Consider the following 23,777-nt stretch of genomic DNA (forward strand, 5'->3'; position numbering starts at 1 on the left):
TTTAACATGATCGGCAGGTGGTTCATCTGCACCATAAAGTCTGGGAAGTATATATATATGTAGCTTGTTACCAGTAAGTTCATAAATTAGATCATTTAAACACAGTGCTTTATTTTTCTGTAAATTATATACCAATTATTGGATTTGTTGAAAAAAAATTTAATCTGTTGGGTTGGAATAACTCACCTACGGATTTTGTACTCAGGTTAAACTTTAGGAACTGGCTCCTAGAAGCCCTGAATGAACAACAGACTGTGCTAACACTGCTACTGAGATGACTACTCAGCTACAGTTTCCACATCTGTAAAATGGGGAGAATAATAGTACTGAACTCAGAAGGTTACTGAGAAAATTAAATTAAGGCATGTAAAGCCTTTAGGATAGTGCTTGACATAAGAGCAAGGCCGAAACGAGTGTTATCTCTCAACTCTAATTATTATGATTATCTTGGATAAAGTGTGGTATAACAGATCTGTCTGCTACCACCCATCCACTCTCACCTACTCCTTTGCAGTGACAAGTATCTGAGACAGTATCCTAGATGAGAAATATTTATAGTCTGTGGCCACAGAAGAGAGCCAAAAAACCCCTCGGCTGGGAGAAAAGATAACAGCCAACATTGCTAAATTATTTCTTCAAATGGGGACTGACCTTGTGAGCCACTATATGGACAGACATGGTATTAATAACTTTTAAATAAAATATATAAATAAAAGGTATAATGTTGAGTAATTTTCAATAAACAAGTATTATTCTGTGTAGGATTACATACTGAATTTTGGACTGTTTAAAACTTTTAAAAAATGGAAAAAAGTTAGATTATTGAATATTCAGTTCAACGCCCTGAAATAGCAAATTTTACTTTAGGAGAGTTGGCAGAAGTATATACAATGAAGGCCCAACACCCAGCAGGAGCACACTGTGGGAAGCTGTAGTGGTGGATGGACAAAGATCTCTTGTACAGAACAAGATGATACTTGCATGACAAAACAATCATCTCGTTCGTCCACTTATTTCAAGCACTGATCCAGGCTGGTTAGAGGGAGTCCCAACAGGCAAAGCACTTAACTCAAAATACATAAAATGAAAACAAAAAATTAAAATCACATTATAACTTGAGTTTCCTACTTAGTATATTTAAATAATGGTTTTCAAGGTATTCAGGAAAAGAGCGGCATAGATAAGACTCAGTGTGCTGTAAGTCAGGCTGTTGCTAGCAACTAGAAGAGTGACCTCCCAGCTACACTGAAGGATTGACAAGACCATGGAGATTCTGCAGAGGAAGACACCACAGAAGCCAAGAAAGCCTAAAGTATACTTTAGAAAGGCCTGCAGGGAGGTGCAGAAAGAAAAATTTCTGCCTCCTGCACAACAGGATTTCCAAGTGACTCCCAGAGTTTCCTGGCCAGAGATGCCACAAGCTCACAGCGGCCAGTAGCACTTTCCCCCCATATTTCCTCTTTCCCCCTCTGGGGAAGAGTCTTACATAGGATTATAATCATGTTAAATATTCTTCTTAAGACAGGCCAACTACATTAAACAACAAAATTAGTCCCTGTTATATGTATAAATATGACCACGCCACACAAATAGTTACAAATTGCTAACACTTTAATATCACCTGCATTACTTATGCCTAACAACAAAACTGCTCTATTGAATCTGAAGACAAGCAATTTACCATAACGAAATTGAATATAAAAAGGTGTGAGTTAATAGGCTAAATAATCACACCCCTACCCCCACCTAAAGATGCCCAAGTCCTAATTCCTGGAAACTATGCATATGTTGCCTTATAGTCAAAAGGAAATTTGCAGATGTGAGTAAATGAAGTATCTTGACGGGGCAATTATCCCAGTAGGCCTGATGTAATCATAAGGGTCCTTGTAAGAGGGAGACAAAAGGTCAAAGAGGAGGTGATATGACCACAGAAGTAAGGAGACAGCAAAGGCAAGAAAACAGATTCTTCCTAGAGCTTCCAGAAGAAATCAGCCTTGCTGACACCTTGACTTTATCCCAATCAGAAGGACTTTGAATTTCTAACCTCTGTAAAAGAATAAATACATGTTATAAGATAATAAATACTGGTTGTTCCAAGCTACTAGGTTTGCAGTAATTTGTTACATAAGCAACGGGAAGCAAACACAGAATGTAATAAATACTAATTATAAGTAAATAATTAGGAAACAGCTCTCTAATGATCTATAATTTACAAAGTATTTTACAAACATTTACTAAATATGGAGATACAAATCCTAACGGCCCATCATAAGATCTTAAATTTGTCACACAAGAACAACCATATAAATTATATAATAGTGCAGATATGCACTGGCTTTCAAATTCAAAGGTAGAAAAAAAATGACAAGAGAAAAAGAGATTATGAGTCTATTCCTGGATATTCTTCTGTGTCTCATACTCATTCTTATGAGTACAACTAAAATTGAATTTAAGCCACTAAATTATGGTTGCAAATGTGTTATTCATTTCTATTTGTCCCACCATAGTGATGGGCACACCGCTGCACAATGTTGGTATTCCATAAATGTTTGCTGATTAAATAAATGACTGAATAAACGAAAAAGTAAATGAGAAATAGTTATACCCTTGGCTAGGTTTTACTTCGGCCAGATGCAGCTTTATTTCAAATATACCTAGAACAACTGATGCTGAAATTTAAAAAAACAGACTTTTTTTTAAAAATAGGATTTTTAAAAAGGCAATTTAAGGTGAAACCAAAAATAAAAAAAATAAATAATAGGAGGTTTCACTTCTAATTAAGATGTAGATGGTCACGAAAAACATCAGTCCTACTGGAACAATGAGAGAACAATAAATTTTGAAATTCTTACTTGTCATTAAAGATGTTGAAGAGGTCTGGACACAAATAAATCTAAATGAACAAAATTCCAGAGAGAGAGATGAGCCCTTCTAGGGTAGACAGACATCAGTGTCTGCTCTCATCCCTGGGGCATGAGTAGGCAGAGATACAAGAGGAGCTAGCCTATTCAAAGAAACTTTGCTGGAATAGAAGGAAACCAGCCAAACTTTTCTCAGCCAAGTATTGGCTAGTGTGGCAGACTGGAAGATGGAGAAACAGAGTTAACCCTAACTATTAGCTAATCAATTCTCTTTCATAATATTTCTGCTGGAAGAACCTGGCGATTGGGTGAAAAGCAGGAAGATCTTGTAATTTCACAGGCTTAGATCACAATGCTACAGAGCCAGATCTCACCATTAAGGAAAACCAGAAGTGAAATCCAGCTCAACGTCTGGTTAGAACAGAGATCTGGCCCAGTCACTTCAGTTGCCTGACAGGGGAAAGGACAAGGCTTAATATTTCTGGGGATTAATATTGTTTACCTCAGTCTCTATGTCCATTTATTATATGTTTTTCTTCCTTTTTTCTTTCTATTCTATTATTCTTTACTCTTTTCTGTGTCCTTTTAAACACAATAAAAAAAAATAAGATAATTGAAGAAGCTGGAAAATTTGACCCATTAATTAAGAGGGGAAAAAGAAAAGCAAGTAAAGGAAACCAATAGATAACTAAGCAGTTGGAATAAACAGACAAGTACTATAAAAAAACTATTATAAATACATGAAAAAATGGACAAAGTGAATGAAAAGATAGAGAATTTCAGCAGAGAAATGGAAACTAAAAAAGAAGCAATATAGAAATTCTAGATCTGATAATACAATATGTGGAATGATTAATTCATTGGATGGACTTAATGATTAACTAGACACAACAGAAAAAATAAAAGATTAATAAACCCAAAGAGACAACAATAAAAATTATCCAAAATAAAGCACAGAGAGAAAAAAATCAATCAATAATAAAAAATAAACAACACCTGAGCATCAGAGTTCTGTGGCATAGGATCAGTGGTTTAATACACATGTAAATGCAGTCTGAAAAGAGGAAAAGAATGAGTAGAATTCTTGGAGGAAATACTAGATGAGAATTTTCCAAAGCACTTGAAAAGCACTGCCCTAACACAGTAAACCTCCAAGCAGGATAACAGACAGAAAAATCGTACATAGGTCAAACTGCTGAAATCCAGAGTAAAAAGATAAAAGCAAGGAAATGACATGTTGAAATTGATAAAAGGAAAAACAAACAAAAAACTGAAAAAAACCTGGCAACCAACACACCTATACCCATGAAAAATATTCCTAAAAAAATAAAAGTGAAATAAAGGCATTTCTAGATAGACAAAAGCTGAGAAAATGCATCCTGCACTCCAAGAAAAGGAAGTTCTTCAGACAAAAGTGGAATGATCACAGGAAAAACCAAGGTCTGCAGAAAGAAATGAAGATCAGAGGGGTAAATATCCAGGGAAATATAAAACAATATACTAGTAATTTCTTTAAAAGACAATTGACCATTTGAAGGAAATATAACAATATATTGTGGTTATAATATATGAGGAAATAAAATATAAAAACAATACAAAAAACAGCAGAGATAAATAGAATTATACTCATATAGTTGTTTCACAAAGATGTATAGTATTTATTCATGGTAAAGTGTGATGATTTAATTATGCATATTGTAATCTAGAGTAACCATTTAAAAATCATATAAAGTGGAGGAAATAAAATGTAATACAAAAAAACCCCCCAAAAAACAAAACCAACAAACCTCAACTTCCAAACAAAGGAAAAAGAAATTAAGAATAGATGGGGAAAATGGGGAAGAAATAAAAATAGAATTAAGCCCAAGAATATAAATAATTGTATTATATGTAAGTGTATTTAACACTCCTATTAGAAAACAGAACCTTTAAATCTGTGTTAAAAAAAAAAAAAATCCAACGCTATGCTATTTATAAGAGACATACTTTTAATATAAAAACACAGAATGAAAGTAAAATGATGAAAAAGATAGATGTTGTAAACACTAATCATAAGAAAGTTAGTGTATCTAAATTAGGATCCGAAAAAGCAAGCCTAAAGAGAAAAGTATCATCAGTGATAAAGATGGATATTTCATAATGACAAAATATCCCTAACAAAGCCCAAAGTCAGTTCTCTGTTTAAACTGATAAGACTAATAAGATTAATAAATGTCCTTTTTCCGGCATACAATTTCTGAAGATTTATAAACTCCTTGTGTGTTTATAAACCTCTATTTTAAAACTTTTAAAATTCACATTATTTAAAAATTCAACAGTTTTCTTTTCAAAAAAGTACGTGATCCTCTCAATCCTTGACAACCATTTCTATTATTTTTTACTTAATTCTTGCAAGTTGTTTTACCTGAAACGTCACCTCCTGATTAATATCCGACACACGGAACTGCTTCAGGAAGCGCTCATCCTCACTCCAGAAGAGGCGGATGTCTGGGATGCTGTAGAGGATCATAGCCAGTCTCTCTAATCCTAGGCCAAAAGCCCAACCAATTCGATCTTGAGCACCAGCTACAATTAGGAAACAAAACAATTTTTAAACACGTATGAAGACTAGACAGGTACATACCACCCTTGATAATTATCAGTAATGCTGAGTACCCTGAGCGGCACCTATGGAGACACCCAAGAGGGTGCCCAATCTTACAAGTTTTTTGCTCTCTGCTCCCTGAGGAGTGGATTTGCTCTGGCCAGCGTGGCCACGGCCATCAGTCGTAAATAAAATGACAAGGATAAGAGAAGCCACAGAGAAGTGTGGGCCTCATTGGACAATTTAATGGATAAACAATATTCAAAATGTGATCACAGAATGAAAATGATTAAAAAAAAAAAAAACAGCTCAGTGAGTGGGAGGGAAGGTGTACGTGAAGAAAAGCAAGCGGCTGGCTAAGTGTGTTTCTGAGTAAGAATGGACACTCCAGCCAGGAGGAGGGAAGGTGGTATTCAGTCACGGGAACAACAGTCACCAAGCGTGTGGGCAGCTCCTGAGCCAGTGGTCAGCTGCCTAAGAGAGCAGCTGAAGAGGAAGGCAAAATATTTTAGAGTAATTCATACTGATGCAAGAAAACCTTAAAGACAGGCTGGTGACTCACTAAAGACATGAAAATTAATATAAGCCTGATAAACTGTTTTACACCACTAAAAGAAGTACTTTTAAAAAAATGATATTGTTTAATCTTGGTAATGAGGTATTATTATCCTCATTTATTGCTGGTTATGTGTGTGATATAGTTTTACAACAATTTGGAAAACAACATGGCAATACACATAAAGATCCATAAAAATGCTCAGACCCTTTATCCTTGTGGCTTCTATTGGAAATTTATCCTAAGGAAATAATTCAATAAAAGCAAAACTTCTATTGGAAATTTATCCTAAGGAAATAATTCAATAAAAGCAAAAAGATAAATGGAGATAATCAGAGCAGTACGACTTATTAGAGCAAAAACACGGAAACAACTTAAGTGTTCAAAATTAGGGGATCACTTAAATATTGTAGTACATTTTAATGCAGTCATTAAATATCATAATTACACAAATAAATGTTTAATAAGCGACAGACTATAAGAATATAAAAACATTTATGATAAAATGGATATTTATCATGATACTATTATATACTCACAAATGAGGGTTGCAAGGTGAAAAAATAAAAACAAAATATGTTGTTTGAGCATTATAATGGGTGACAGCTCTTAAATAACTTATTTTTATTTTTATTTTTAAATTGACAAGTGAAAATTGTATATACTTATGGTGTATAACATGATGTTTTGATATAGGTATACATTGTGGAATGACTAAATCAAGCCAATGAACATATCCACTACCTCACACAGTATAACTTTTTTGTGATGAGAGCATTTAAAATTCCCTCTGTTAGCAATTTTCAAGTATACAATACATTATTATTAACTACAATCACCATATTGTACAATAGATCTCCTGAATTTATTTTTTCTCCCTAATTGAAATTTTGTAGACTTTGACCAACAACTTTAAAATATTTTTCTGTAATAGTCATAGTCTTTTCAAATGAAAATAATACGAAAGAAAGGTAGGTGGGAGTATTAATGTTGCTTTGTGATTATGGCTATTTCCTCAAATCTTTTAAATTTTATTATCAAATTTTTAGATAAAATCAACCATCAAGAGCACAATATCGGGAGACATAGCGGGGAAAGAGAGGAATTGGTGAAGGGCCTGGAAAATCTACTACATTGTATATTGATAAATTAAAAAAAAAAAAAAAAAGCCCAATATCTGTAACTGAATGAGCAAAAGATTTAGGATATTTGATTTTATTTATATACACATATTTTTATTAGCATATTTATCTTTACAAATCATACTTACTCTTTATGCCCCTTATCCAATCTCTCCCCTTCCTTCCTTATCCAATTTTTTTCCTCTCCCTTCTTCCCCCTCCCCCTTTTCCTCCCCACCCCTTCTCCTCCCTTCCTTCTTGTCCCTCTCCCTCCCTTTCCCCCTTTCCCTCTTTCCCTCTGCAAGAGTATTTGATTTTAATTAACATCTAATAATTTTTATTTGTTCCTTTCATCCATCATCACCTTTCACTTCCTTCCCCACACCTTGAAACTTTTTCCAAAGCAAAAATAAGAGCACCAAAGAGCCCCTAAAAGTAGGTATGAAAAAGCGCAACAATTTAATTTTTAAAATGGGCAAAGAATATGAAGACATTCACAGACAAGGAAAGAAAAACTTACTTAAACAAATGAAAATCTTACTTAAGAAAAATGCAAAATAAAACTGAACCAAGTTACAATATTTTACTTACCAGATTGGCAAAAATAAAAACATCTGATCACATACTTGGTAGCAAAGCTGAGGGAAAGCAAACACCCTTGTACACTGCTAGTAGGATTGCATGTGGGTTTTTAACCTGTTACCCTAAGGAATATAACATAGCAGTAGCTATGAAATTTACAAATGCATACACCATCTGTTACTTTAACTTTTAGAAAGTATCCTACTTACAGGAAATTATGAATGTATACTATTTATTGGATTACTGTTTATAATAGCAAAAGACAGTAAATAACCCAAATGTCTATCAACAGGGAACTGGTTTAATAAACTATTCTATGTCCATACAATGGAATACTATTATAAAAATTTCTGACAGATTTCAAGAATGAAAGGCAGTATTTGGGGCCTAGTGGGAGGTGTTTAGGTCATGGGGAGGGGCAGGTCCCTCATGAATAGATTAATGCCCTCCTGCAGGAGTGAGTGAGTTCTTAGTCTCCTGGGAATGGATTAGTTCCCAAGAGGAATAGCAGGTTGTTAAAAATGAGTCTGGCTTCCTCCATTTCTCTCTCTTGCTTCCTCTCTCACCATGTGATCTCTCTGCACACATGAGCTCCCCCCTTCTGTCCTCCACCATGAATGGAAACAGCTTGAGGCCCTGGCCAGATGCAGCTGCCCAATTTTGGACTTTCCAGCCACCAGAATTGTAAGCCAATAAACCTCTTTTCTTTTTAAAATACCCAGTCTCAGGTATTCTGTTACAGAACACTAAATGGACTCAGGAACCTCTTTTGTTACTGGTATCAAGCTTTCAGGAAAAACATATGCTTAGAAAAAAGGAGTTTTTATGCCCCCGTTATAGCCTGTATTGGTCTTTCTCTTTCTATAAGAACCAGTATAACTCTAAGCATGAAAAATTTCTGTCATTATCTTTGGGGGATTTCAAAAAACATTTGCAAAATCCTTAATAGCCTTCACCTCGAATCTTGGTGGGCTGAGATGGCTTCAACCAATAGACAACAGGGCAAGTGATACTGTGTGACTTCTGAGGTTACATCAGAAAAAGCTATGCAGCTGCTTCCTGGTTTTCTTGGAATGCCTGCTCACCTGACACTCCCTCTCAGGATACTCCTTCTGGGACATTCTCTCTTGGAACTCAGCCACCATGCTCTAAGAAGGCTCAGCAACATGGAGAGGCCACGTATATGTGCTCCAGTGGACAGTCCCAGGTGAACCCAGCCTTTCAGTCACTCTACCCCCATCAACAGTCAAGTGTGGGAAGAAGACTCAGCAGGATTCCAGTACCCAGATTTGAATCACCCCTGTTGTTTAAGTCTCCCCTGATGAGGCTCTAGGCACTGTGGATGAGGGGCAGACCATCACTGTGTCCTGTACGAATTCATGACCACAGAATAATAAAACAATGGCTCTATGCCTTTAAGTTCAGAGTGCTTTGTTCTTCAACAAGAGATAACCATAACATTGCCCTTGCTAAATCATGTGGGTTTTTCATTTTATTGCAAACATTTTGCATTATGGTAAAACTAAAGCTAACTAAATTGTTGCCACAGGTTACTTTCCAGATATAAGAATGATGCAAGTAAATATTAGGCAGGATTTCAAAAAGGAGAGATCAGAAGATAAGAGCTTAAAATAAGATGAATCTATTATATTATGCCACCTCGTATATACCATGATATCCATTCATCTATCCCAAGGCCATCCACCCCATGTCATTTACAACATTGCTCATCCTAGAAACAAACCAAACTGCCCTAAGCCAAGGTTACCCAATCTCCCTTCCTCTAAACCACCCACTGCTTTTCGTCTTACTTCTCCGTCTTGGTAAATGGGATCATCGCCCATCTAGTTACCGAAGGCAGAAACCTGGGAGTGAATTTTTACTCTAAATACTCGATTTCAGACATAGACCTTTAAATTATATCTCAGAATTTCTCGCACAACTATTCCTTCATTCTCATCCTACTGTCACTGCAGAACTGAGCCTTCAACAAACATCTCTCACCTGGACTATTCCAAGAAACACCCAAGTGGTCACCCTGTCTCCCTATCCAGTCCATCTGTGAGAGTACCACCAATTTTCTTTCTAAAATGTTGTTGGGAAAATATAGGAAAATGTCAGGGCCCCTCAGATGTTCAGAATCTTGCTGAGCATTTGCTGTAAATATGTACATGTGCTCAGGTGTTCCTTGGCTATTGACTAACATAATTGCGTATGTGTGTCCAGGTATCCTGGGTTATAGACTTAAGTATAAAGGAGGAGTGGCTCTGCTCTGATCCCCCGGGCCCCTCACCTCCAGGATGCTCCCGGGGGTGCCATGGGGAGGCTGCTACTGCTGCTGGAAGCTGTTGCTGCCAGGGCCCCCAGGACCCTCCAAGAGGTCACCACTGCTGCTGCTGGAGGCTGCTGTAAGCTGCTACTGCTGCTGTAAGCTGTTGCTGCTACTACTGAGGACTGAGCTCCTGTTGTCTGCCAATGGCTCCGGGATCTTTCCCAATTACCTAGCAGGGACCTGTGTATGAGGGGTCTGGTAACCCAACTTGGCATGTGAGGAGTCTGGTGACCTAGCCTGGTATGTGAGGGGTCTGCGACCCAGTCTGTACAATGGGTTTGAAGGGTCTGTGGGCCCTAGCCTTAGCTTGACAAATGTGAATCTGAACACTGTCACCAGCAGATGTGTATGGAATGTGGGACAGTGAATGACATCTCAGTGAGCCACATTTAACATTTCGTTCTTGTTTTTATTTTGCATTTAATGTGCTTCTGAAACATAAAAAACTTACAATTATTTCACAGATCCCTATCCACTCCAGCTGAACTTGAACACTCATGGACCCACAAGATTAGATGCATAAGGTCCAGGTGGGAAAAGGCTTCATTACAAGTTAAATACCAGCACCTTTGGTTATCACCCAGTATCAAGACAATCATAAGCACAAAAGCAAACACAGGCATTTGGCTATAAGTTACAAATAGATTGAGAGGCACTGGTCTTTAGCAAAGAACTTCAAAAAAATTTCCAGCATGTCATATATAAAATCATGCACATGACACTCCACTCAACAACAGAATTCACATTCTTTTCAAGTGCACATGGTTCGTTTGCCACCACAGACCACATTCTGGGTCATAAAACAAATCTCATATTTAAAAGGATTGAAATTGTACAAAGAATTTTCCACATCCAAAATGGAAATAAATCAGAAATCAATAGTAGAAAAATATCTGGAAAAACCCTCAAATATTAGGAAGTTAAACAACATACTTCTAAATAACCTATAAGTCAAAGAAGTAATTAAAAGGGAAATTCGAAAATACATTGAAATGAATAAAAATTAAGATATGACACATCAAAACTAGAACTCAATAAAATTATTGGGTAGGAATGCAAGATGTTAAAAACACTTTGGAAAACAGTTTGGTAGTTTCTTACAATAAACCAATAGTTCTCAATTGGGGCAATTTTAGCTGTCAGGGGATATTTAGCAATGTCTAGAGACATTTTTGGTTGTCAAAACTGGAGGTGGGAAGTGTTCTGACATCTGATGCGTAAAGGCCAGGGATGCTGCTAAACATCCCATAAAGCACAAGACAGTCCCCCACAACAAAATGGAAATTATCCAACCCAAAACGTTAACAGAGAAACCCTATGTTAAACATACACTTAGCATATAACACAGAAATTCCATTCCTAGGTATTTACCCAAGACATGTAAAACATGTGCACTGAAAGACCAATACACAAACATTCATAACAGTTTTATTCATAATAGCCCTAGAAACAACCCAAATGTCCATCAACTACTGAATGGAAACACTGTGGTATATTCATAGAGTGGAACATTATGCAGCAATAAAAATAAATTACTCATACAAACAACAAAATAAATTGCAAAAGCATTATGCTTACTGAAGGAGATAGTCACCAAAGACTGTATATAATATAATCCCATTTACATGACATTCTAGAAGTGAAATTATAGAGACAGATAACAGATCAGTGGCTGGCTAGAGTTGGACATGAGGGAACTTTTGGGGGTGATGAAAGTTTTTCTACATCTTGATTGTGGGGTGGTATCTCCCTCAAAATTTGTCTAACTATGCTTTAAAAGTCTGAATTTCATTGTGTGTAAATACAACCTCAATAAATTGACTTTTAAAACATCCTACACTTGGATGACACAGCAATGTCAAGTCAAATAGCTGTAAGGTTCTATACACTTACTCTCAACTTCTATGGTCATCTCATCATGAATAGGAAACAGTTTGTGGATTAGCTATATTCTGAGGACCACACTTTGAGTAGCAATGATCTGAATGATCTAGAATATGCTTACGATTTTTTTAATCCCACAACATCAAGAAGTTCCATAGCAAACACTTATGTACTCTAAGAATTTGTCTGTAGACCCCTATGAATCTGCAGACTGCAGGCTGAGAATCAGGAGATTGGGGAGCAATATATATAAAGTCCTAAGCACAGCACTGAAGGCCCTTCACAGCCGGTGCCTGTCCCACCTCTTCAGATTACTCACAGTCCTCTACACATAATATATCCTTGTCATAATATATCCTCTTTCTTACACTTGTCTCTCTTCCTAAAGTGAGCTCCCATCATCCTAGCTTGATTGAAATACTCCCACTGTGGGTTTCTTCCTCTGATCCTTGAGGATGAATTAAGCTTGCTTTCCTCTTTCCTGTCACAAACACTGCACACACTTCTATGAGCAACTACCACATTCATGAGTCTCTCTCCCCATCTAAACTGAAGAGTTCCTAGAAAATAGTCCCAACTCAATGCCATTATACATTATACATTACCAATCACTCAATAAATGGTTTTAAGACATGTGTCTATACCAACGAGAAGAGCAAGCCCTTCCCCTGTGGTAGATTCTCTGAGTCATTCTCACAGCACAGAGCTGAAGATCACAATGAGAACCAATGAGGTCTCTGAGAAAAAAATAAAAAGAGCCAGAATTCTGAAAAGCAAAGTTTGCACCATGTTCACGAATAGGCGTTGGGAGGATAAAGGGATAGAGAAGGAAAAGGAGGGAGATAAATGCTTCATTCATTGCTTGCTGGATAACTAATACCAGTTCACAGATGGCAAATGTAGATCATCACAAAACACTTAGAAGCAGCAAAATTAAAATGAATAAATACCATTTAAAAGGTGAATCTCATTTGTCAAAATAGAAAATCAGAATCAATAAAAATAAAGGTATGAGTCCAAACTCTAATGATCAGAAAGTTATAGAAAAATAGTGCACTTCCCCCACGTACTACGTTCCACTGAGCCAGGGAGCCGTGAAGCACAGCAGGCCTAAGAAGCTAGACCCATGCACTTTCACGGGGTATAGTCCAGAAACATGACTCAGGAGAAGGGTGGGTGAACTTCACATAGAAGGGAGCCACGTGGTTCCCACCGAGACGCAGTCTAGGCTCAGCCACGATGTGTCCCAGAGTCGAGGAAGACCTGCTTTCTCAACCAGACGTGGCTCAGAAAGGGACAGGTTAAGAGTGAGCAGAGGGAGCATGTCAGCTGAAACCACATCTGCAAAGACCGCAAGGACAGGCTGGGCCTCCTGTGCGAGGAGATGAGGTGCACACTGGGAACTGATACGATTTCAATTTTTTGCTTTGAAACAGCCACAACAGATAGTTGGTCCTGCCATTCGATTATTGTCACCAAGTATGGCTTAACATCAATTAATCTAAAATTAAAGTCGTTATACAGACTGGCTAATATCCAACAACTCTATTCAAAAGATCAAAATAGTCAGTTACCTTCACATACAATTTCCAATTAGTTCTCTCAGAAGGCTCACTAGAAAGCTGCACTGCTGAAAGTCAGATGTTCTAGAGTAGTTTCATTGGAAGCGTTCGTGGCCTAAGTGGATGAATGGAAGGACTGTGCTGGAATGCTTACGGCTATGCTGGGCTGTCACTCCCATCTGGCTGTCAACAGGGACAGGCCGAGGCTGTCTTCTGAAGACAAGAGACTAGCTCTATAATGAAAGGACCCAATGCTAAGGTGAGCAAGGGGGCCATTCCACCAGGCATCTGGAACCCCAACTACCTTATGTGTTAAGGCTTATGAACCAGACCTTTATTATCAACAGGGCACATCTGGACTCCAGCTTCCAGCCACTACCTACACACCTTTGATTCTAACAATCACTCTGATCAAAAAGCTTGCTTGCAACAATCAATTACCATGGAGAGTTACAAGAAAGAATATGGTGTCCTTGGGCTGAAGTGTACCAAATTTTACTTTTAAAACATGTTGCTTTGGTCCCATCTAGGTTTGCTTCTTCTGAATTGCACCCCTGCACTGTGCCACTACCAGATCACATTATAAGACAACACTGGGACACTGCTAAGCATGCTGGTCACTTTATCACATAGTCTTTCTTAGGGGGAGCTTCAGGAAACAAATTGAACTCAGATCTAAGAAAATATTTTTTAGGCTTGGGAACAGAAAAGGTTTCCTTTTCTTGAACAACTGGATTGTTTTTAATTTTAAGGATACCATGTATTACATAATTGATAACAATTTGCTTTTTACTCTGGCCCCATGGAAGCTGAGAGCCAAACTCACAGGTCCCCTTCAACTGTGTGGGTGCTCAGGGCACGTCTCTGTGTAACTCTTGCCCCAGTTTTATTTTCTTATCCTTATTTCCTCTTCGCCCTGATTATCTCAACTATTTATTTTATCCTCTTGTATGTACTTTTATAAGGCACTTCAAATTCTGTATGGAAGAAAGTGAGCCATAAATAAATAGACACTTAAAGATACTATCAGCCAAGGTAGGTATAATTTTCAGGTCTTTGGCACTCTTCAGCTGTAATTTGTGGCCATGTGCTCAAGGGATGACAGGATTTTAAGGCAGTATTTTTCCCCTTATTCCAAAACTAGAGGGTTCCAGTAAACTAGAGTCTTTGGAGCAGAGAACTGACTGCAGAGGAACATCCTCAGTTAAACAGGATATTCAGGATGGGAAGCAGTTAGGTATTCTGATTAACATAACTCTGTATTGGATTGAGCACCCCATGCAGGAAAAAATTTTGCTTTTACTGTTGTTGCTGAAAACTTTTCTAAGAAGGCCAGCCTATGTGTAGAAGCAAAAGAATATAGAAGTGTCCAGAGATGGGGAAGTCATAAAAAGGAGGAGGACAAAGAGAATGACATAAGAAAAGAGGACAGTAAGAAGCCATCAGTGTGAAAGTAGAGAAACAAAATTGATCTTAGAGCCTAAAAGATTCTAGTCCCACAAGGTGTCCCTTTGACAGCAGCTGGCCTCTAAGTTCTGCCTCTACAACTGCAGAGAGAGAAGCACCAGCAAAGGACAGCCCAAGCATGGAGGCTCTGCACGCAGCCTCTGTACCTCCAGCGCAGAAACCCTGCAGGCTCAAGGCATCTCCAGAGGGAGCATGGCTGAGCTCGGTGTGGGGTTTGGGGTGAGGAGCAAAGAGCACTGAGGAAAGACTAAAAATGGATGCTACTGCTCAACGTCATACTTTTGAAGGCACAGGACATCTGTGCAGTCAAGGCACTGGGGATGGGGTGAAGATACTACTCAAACGTCCGTCCCCAAAGTCCGTAGTCATGCACGACATCATGCAGAGAAGCTACACATCACCAACCTAAGAAAGGGCTGAGATGGCCAGGTGTGAAGTATGAAACTGAGTTCTATACACAAGCAGCCAAGCACTTGAGTCAGACCAGGGCAAGTGCAGCCTACATGCGTTCATCTCAAGGTGTACGTGATCTTGAGCCACAGAAAAATGGGTATATCATACCATTAAATTGTTGTCAGTCAATGCTAGAAGATGAGTAATTTCAGAAAAAGCATCAAATTTCAAAAAGTATCTCATGTTTAAGTGACTATCCTTCAACTTCCAAGAAAATATAGCTTTTCAGACTAATCCTTTCTGAAGGTTTAAAATAATTAAGTCGGAAAGCAAGTGGTGTTAAAATGAAGTCAGAGGAAACATCTGGTGCCTACTCAAATAAGCTACCCAGTGAGATCATTCCCATTCTCTCCTGAGAAGCCCAGAAGGACATTTACTCTTTTATCTACAATTCTTGATCAGTGGCCTATTTAACCTTTTGGAGAATGAGTAAAATCCTTGCTTCGGGATGTAATTTAAACCAGACTACATGTAGAAGCCCAAACACATAAATTTTTTAGAGATAAAATATAATATTTAATTTCATTTTTGCTGTGCTTGGTACTATGGGTAAGAATGTTAGGGCTTTAGAGCATCAATATATTAATATTCTGCTTTCTTGGTCTCTTAACACTCACCATACAAATAAATGGCAGAGTGTACTCTTAGCTCACATGTAGAAAAGGAAGGGAATTCTCAGCAGACACTCCTATTTTTTCATAGGCTAGAACATGAGAATGAAGAAAGAGAAATTAAAACTAAAGATAATAGAGTTTTAAAGTAAAACATAATTTCAGAGGGGCACAGAACAAGAAAACCACAGACCAATATCTCTCATAAACGTGGATGCAAAAATCCTTAACAAATTACTACCAAACCAAATTCAGCAGGATCTTAAAAGGATTACACACCATAATCAAATGGGATTTATCCCAGGAATGCTAGCAAAGGTGGCTAAAATATGAAAATCAATCAATGTAATACACCACTTTAATAAGATAAAGAAGGAAAAAACTACATGATCATCCTAACTGATGCAGTAAAAGCATTAGACAAAATCCAACACTTTTCCATGATAAAAATACTCAGTAAGCTAGGAACCGAAGCAAACTTTCTCAAAATGATAAAGACCATGTGTGAAAAACCCACAGCTAACATCATAGTCAACTGTAAAAAGTTGAAAGCTTTTCACCTAAGATCAGGAACAAGACAAGGATGTTCACTATCAACACTTCTATTCAACATAGTACTGAAAGTTCTAACCAGAGAAATTAGACAAGAAAAAGAAATGACATCCAACTTGTAAAGGAAGAAGTAAAATTATCTTTCTTTGCAGGTGACATGATCTTATATGTGAAAAATCCTACAGAATCCATAAAAAAACATTTAAACTAAAAAGTTCAGCAAAGTTTCATGATACAAAATCAACGCAAAAATTAGCTGCATTTCTACATAGTAACAATGAATGTCTGAAAAGGAAATGAATAAAACAATTCCATTTACAAAAGCATCAAAAATAATAAAATACTTAGGAATAAACATAACCAAGGAAGCAAAAGACTTGTACACTGAAAACTATAAAATGTTACTGAGAGAAATTAAAGAAGACACCAGTAGATGGAGAGAAATCTCATTTTCGTGGATTAGAAGTCTTAGTGTTAAGATGATAATGCTGTTCAAAGCAATATACAGATTCAATGGAATCCCCATCAAAATCCCAATGGCACTTTTTGCAGAAATGGAAAAATCCATACTAAAATGCAGACGAAATTTCAAAGGACTACAAATAGCCAAAACAATATTGAAAATGAAGAACAAAATTGGTGGATCCATGCTTCCTGATTTCAAAACTTACTACAAAGCCACAGTAATCAAAACAGAGTGGCCCTAGCATAAGGACAGACATCAAACAATGAAATAGAGAGCCCAGAAACCCTCAGATAAATTGTCAGTTGATTTTTGACAAGAGTACCAAGACCATTCAGTGAAGAAAGAACAGTCTCTTCAATAAATGGTGCTAGGAATACTGGATAACCACATGCAAAAGAATGAAATTGTACCCTTACCTTATACCATATAAAAAATGAATTCAATCTAGATCAAAGATCTCAATTTAAGAGCTAAAACTCTAAAACTCTTAGAAGAAAACATAGGAAAATCTTCATATACACCAAAGGTACAGGCAACTAAATAAAAAATAGACAAATTGGACTTCAACAAGATTAAAAATTTTTGTATATCAAAAGACACTATCAACAAGTGAAAAGACAACCCACAGAATAAGAGAAAAGATTTGCAAATCACATACCTGATAAGGGTTTACTATCCCAGATATTTAAAGAACTGCTACAAGTCAACACAAATAAAAATGGTCAAAAGATTTGAATAACATTTCTTCAAAGAAATATACAAATGGCCAACAATCATTGAAAACATGCTCAACATCATTAGTCATTAAGGAAATGCAAACCAAACCCACAATGACATAGCCTTTGCTCGGATAGTAAGGTCCAGTGGTCTTTCTTCCATCTGTTTCAAGTCCCTGTTTGAATGTCGCCTTCTCAGAGAGGCCTCCTTGGTCACCCACTTTAAAATTGTAAACTTGTCTATCAACCTACACTCCCAAACACCTATTCTCTGCCCTTTTTCTTCAGAAAATATCATCCTCTAATATGCTACAACCCTTCATATCTATTTTACTTATTATTTATTGTCAGACTCTCTTGCTAGCCTGTATTCTGTGAGGGCAGCACCTTTGCTTTTTTTAATCACTGATACATCTCAGGGGCTAGAATAGTGTTTGGCATATGCAAATGCTCAGTAATATTTGCAAAGAAATGATGGAATGGTATGAATCAAAGGTTGAGATTTTTCTTCTTTTTAGTTTACTTGCTTCATTTACAAGGACAGTATTAAGAAGAATTTTATACTCAACATGAAGTCACAAGGAGTGACTTTAATTTTGTATCTATAAGAGATTTTATCTGTCACATTATAAGCTGATATTTTAACAGTAGTGATGAGACATGCCATTTTTGAAAAGATATCTCAGAAAGGAGAGAAAAAAAGAAGCAACAGGAAAAAAGGAATATTCTGTTCATTCACCCTACTCTCATTACTGTTTCACGAGCTCTACTGCATGCAGTGCAACAGTAGGTACAGATGGCAAGCTGCCCGAGGCCTAGGATCACATGGCTTCTGCTTCGATATTGTTTTATTTTTTTCCCAAGTGACTGAACTGTGGAAATATAAACAGTCCCTGCATTCTGTGGTTTCTCCTCATAGATTATTTTGTTACAAAGCCAAGGGTCAGATGAAAAGTTTAACTATTACATATTGAAAAAAAAAAAAGTTTTTATGATATAGTAAGTATATTTGTCCTTCCTTGACAAAAGGGGATGACTTCTAGGAATTCTTCAACTTAATGAAATGACATCTTCCCAAAAGAATTTATACAGGTAATACTGAAATAACCCAGCAATTAACATTCATATTTTAGAGAACTTCATCAATTACGCATTTCACCTCTATTATCTTGGTTTTGATCTTCACAATAATCCTATGGGGAAGGTCGGATTGGTATCATCTAGGTTTAAAAAACAAACACCATTTAAGCAAGATTGCACAGACATTGGGACTCAAATCTATGTGTTTTGACTTGAAGTACACATCCAGTGAATGTTTCCCCAGATTCACGTTGAAACATTAACTCAGAGGGGCTATGTGCAAGGTATTTCAAAACATTAGAAAGCTCAACTTAGATCTGTGCACGTTCTACTTTGTAATCGCCAATTTCATGACTGACTATCATTATTTCATGGAAAGTAGAAAAAAGGCTTGCACAAGTTAGGTGCTCAAATATAACAGTAGACTTCTCTTCTGAATGCTGGGTTTCATAACTCCAAATGCCTTTCACACTGGATATGGTTGTAATATATACACAGACCTAGTGAGCAAACTGATGTGACTAGTGGTTAGCAGTGGTATTGGACAAAAGCTTCCACTTTCCTTGATTTTTCATAACAATGACAACTGCACAGGAATAAAAGCACCACAACAGCCCAGTGAGACTCTGCACACCCAGAGGCCCAGAGGCGGTCCTGGAAAGGCCAGCACATCTACGTATACTCTGATTTCTCCTCCTTCTACCATGAATGAAGTCCTTGATCCCCTGCTTTCCAGCAACAATTCTTGAACTGTTTCCTTGGAGACCTGCCACTGAATGATTGACTTTTCATGCTGTGCCCAAAGATTGATCTCCTGCCTAAAATATTTCTCTAGTTTTGTATAACCTTGCCCCACACACTCCCGTCAATAAGCCCTTCACATGATGCGAAGGCAGAAGACCTACTTCTCTTTTAAAAGAAAGCTTCCCATAGTGTGAGCAGACTGTGGATCAGATTCTATAGGATGTGTATACAGTGTTCCTTAAGACAATCTGAGTTAGACTGCATTCTACTCAACTTACAGCAAAAACAAAATAAAACAAACAAAAAAAAACCCTTTAAGCCCACCTTAAGAAGCGCACTCTGGACTATCCCTTTTCCTTCCTGGGTCCTAGATTTTGGTTTTCTGTAGTTTAACAAAGGAAACAGCAGTTTCTGGAGCATACACTAACCAACAGTACATGAAGCAATTCCCAATGGTCTTACCCAGGGAGAATTCTCCTTACAGATGTCTCCAACTTCCCTTAGGGACCTGTGACACAGGAATTTTCAACCTTCCACTCCTGCAGCTTTTAATCTGGGTATGGTGGACGGTGCTGGTTGCCTCCCCAACAGCCATCCCTCCTTCTCTGCAGTTTGCATAGTGATGTACCAACCCTCAGGGGCTGAACCCCCGTTTTCCAATGACTGGTCTAGGGGAGGGCATGGCCAATGAGCTGTAAGTGGAAATCTGCTAGGACACTCAGGGGAGTTTCCTCTCAGATAGAAGGCCCTTTAATACTTTTCCCATCTTTCTTCCTCCGTTAGATGCTATCACTCAAGAATACGATACAGGAGCTGCAGCAGCCAACATGTGACCAGGAAGCAAAAAGCTTGTGGTTGGAAGCCGGTGTGCTGAGAGGGGAGTGGGTGACTGCAAAGAACCTGGGCCCCCCAGAACCAGCCCTGTGACCGCTTAGTCTTTAAAACAATGAAAGTCTGTATGACTTAAACCACTGTTAGCAACAGTTTCTGATCCTTATTGCTAGATGCATAAAACCTGATACACCAATGAACACAGAGAGCAAAATATAAAGCTATTCGGAAGAAAGGCCTGTTGCAGACACAAGAATAAATTAAATGCATAATGTCTGGGCTTGAAGCCTTCTCTCAGGACAACAGACAAATACCAAATTTCAGCTTTTACCTAGGTCTCAGGTTGCCTTCTCTAAAGTCTAAACTTCATTTTTTAGTGAGAGATGTGCATACCAAGGGTACAAGCCTCGATGGCACCAGACATAGAACTTAGGGTATTAATAAGGTTATGAACACCCAATCTAAACAGCCAGTAAAAGTAAATCAGGAACCACACAAGGAATCCAAAGAAAACTAAACCAAAGGATGCTAGAGAGATTCATCCCCCAAATATAGGAGGACTAAGGTATACCATCCTGGAACTACTAACAGAGAAGTATGACTTAACTCTCATTAGATCAAGGAAGATGACCCACAGGAGACAGACAGCCACATAATTTACTTCAGCTCTTTCTTCAATATCTCCAATAACTCAGAAGTTGCTGGCCTTTTATCCAAGAGGAAACTCCCCTGAGTGTCCTAGCAGATTTCTACTTATAGCTCATTGGCCATGCCCTCCCCTAGACCAGTCATTGGAAAACGGGGGTGCAAGCCTGCATGACTAATGTAGACACATCACCACCTGAGTCAGGAAGGATGTTAGCACAGCTGTGCCTAGCATTGAGCTTTCTCAAGGAAGGGGAACTCACAAGCAAATGTCTCAATCCATGTGCTCCAATGAGAGAGTACAAGACACCACTGGTGTCAACCAGTAAGAGCCACCAGGCAGAAGTCAGAGTAGAGGAACCCTAACCACCCAGTGGTAATCACCCTAGGAGAAAACAGCAGCACAGGCTGTCAGTGCCTCGATATTATGGGCTGAGAATTAGCAGTAACGGTTTTGGTCTCACTCTCATAAACTTCATGGGGCTCATATCTGAGCATGCCAAAAGGTACAATCTACAGAAGAGAGCACACTCTGTAAAAACTCACACACACTTGCAAAACTCTTCTCAGTCAAAAGAGCATGACACTGGCTATGTCAGTTATTCTATTACAATATACTTATATTTATTGATATATTCATAAATATTTAAATAATTATTTTATTCTACTTTATAGATACTTACAATTTATATATGTTATATATTTAAGTACATTTATATTTATTGATTTACTTTTAAATAGATCAATAAATACATATTATATACTTATTATACATTATAATGGTTTATTGAGCCATCTGAGAGTGGGTTGCATACATCATGCTCCCTTACCCCTTAATCCTTCCATGTTTATGTCCTGAGAACAAAGATACTCTCTTATGAATCCATAAGATAATTACCAAATTCAGGAAATTTCACATTGACACAATACTCTTACCTACTATGTGATTGATAATCAGATTGTCAACTGTCCCAGTCATGGCCTTGTAGCATTTTTTTCCCTCCAGTTGAGGATCATATAATGCACTTAGATACCATGTCTCTTTTAGTCTCTGTGAATCTAGACTGCTCCTTAGTGCTCCTTTGTCTTACAAGACATTGACATTTTGGAGAATCCTGGCTGGCTGTTTTATACAATGTTCCTCAGTTGGAGACTGTCTAATGTTTCTTCATGATTGGATTTAGATTCTGGAACCCAGGCAAAATACTACAAAAGTGATGTCCTTCCCCAGGTATCACATCTGAGACTCCTGACACCCATATACCCCTATATGATTTATTTTTGCAGCATAACAAACCACCCTCAAAACTTAGTCGTTTAAAATAACCATTCATTTAGCTTAATACTGGCTGGCACTTTGGGCTCAAGTAAAGACTCTTCAGTTCTCATCTGGGTTTACTGATGCATATGTGGACAGGTGGCACTCACATATCTGTTGTTGGTTGCCTGTTGGCTGGAACACTTTGGTTCTTTCACATCACCCAACAAGCTAGCTTAAGCTAATTGACATGGAGTTTGTAGGGTTCTAATTGCAGCAAGAGAGCAAGTCCAGTAAGCAAACATTCTCGCATCATGTTTGCTATCACCCTGACTAGCCAAAGAAAGTCACAGGGCTCAGTCAAATTCAGGAGGTGGAGAAACACTGTCTATACAGCCATGAACCAGTCTGTGGGAAGCATTACAGTAGCTTATCTTACAAAGTCTGCTTAACTGCTTTATTCTAATACTCATTTACTCACTCAATAGATATTTATTGTAACTTACTATTGTACAAAACAAATGTGGTAGATGCTTTCTAGTAAACAATATCACATATAGGAAGGAGAAAGGAAGAAACAATTACCTGCTTACCACATGCCGGAACATATGATCTCACTAATCCTCACATCAACTCTGTTAGGTCACTATTACTAGCTACATTTTCTAAATGAGAAAACCAAAGTTTAAAGAGTTTAACTAATCTAAAATAAACTAATTAGTTTAACTAATCTAGCTATCTAGAAGCTATGTAATTTTAGCTTTAAGCAACAGAAAACTATTGAAAGTGGCCTAAACGATAGACATTTAATTTCCATAACAAAGATTCAGGAGGCAGGCACTTCCAGGTTTGGTCCAATAGCAGCTCAAGGATGCCACTGAGGACTCTTGCTCTTTTTCTCTTTCTGCTCCACCATCCTTAGCAGGTTAGTTTCCTTCCTTATTAGAGTGATCTCATGGCTGCAAAATGGCCGGTTGATCTTCAGTAATCATATACAAGGCAGGAGGAAATCAGGAACAGTTCCAGTGAGCATTATTTTCACACCTGTTGTTTTTATGGGAAACAAAGGCTTTCCCATAGGCCCCCAAACTTCTCTTTACATTTCATTACAAGCAATTTTATATGTAACTGGTGTGAAGAATGGGGACCGGACCCTGGCTTCTCAAATTCTCAAGTGCGACATATGCAAGGACAAATGGGGCTGGGAATGGCATCGGGCTAGCCAACCAACACCTAGTAAGTGCTAGATCTAGGAATGTGAACCCAGGCATGTGTAGTTCATGCCCTCAAGGGATTTATACTTTCAAAGCAGACAGAGAAAAAAAAACCTACAAACACTTATGTGGTAAGTTCTATGAGAGATGGAAATTAGGTTCTATGGGGCGACAGAGGAAGAAAGGGTAACTTTAAAGTAGGCTGAACAGGATGCTTTGGAAAGGTCAGTGGAGTGTGGTCTTAAATGACATGTAGGG

The 23,777-nt window shown here is 37.8% G+C and overlaps 1 protein-coding gene across 6 annotated transcripts in view; it reads right to left on the minus strand.

The window, feature by feature from the left end:
- FARS2 (phenylalanyl-tRNA synthetase 2, mitochondrial) overlaps positions 1-23,777 on the minus strand; it is a 535,122-nt gene that overhangs the window by 196,362 nt on the left and 314,983 nt on the right. For all 6 annotated transcript variants that reach the window (XM_063097242.1, XM_063097245.1, XM_063097244.1 and 3 more), the window contains one exon: positions 5,266-5,426. In XM_063097242.1, coding sequence (XP_062953312.1) covers positions 5,266-5,426 — 161 coding nt within the window. The remainder of the gene's footprint in view (positions 1-5,265; positions 5,427-23,777) is intronic.

This window comes from Cynocephalus volans, chromosome 5, assembly GCF_027409185.1.
Source record: "Cynocephalus volans isolate mCynVol1 chromosome 5, mCynVol1.pri, whole genome shotgun sequence".
Classification (NCBI taxonomy): domain Eukaryota; kingdom Metazoa; phylum Chordata; class Mammalia; order Dermoptera; family Cynocephalidae; genus Cynocephalus; species Cynocephalus volans.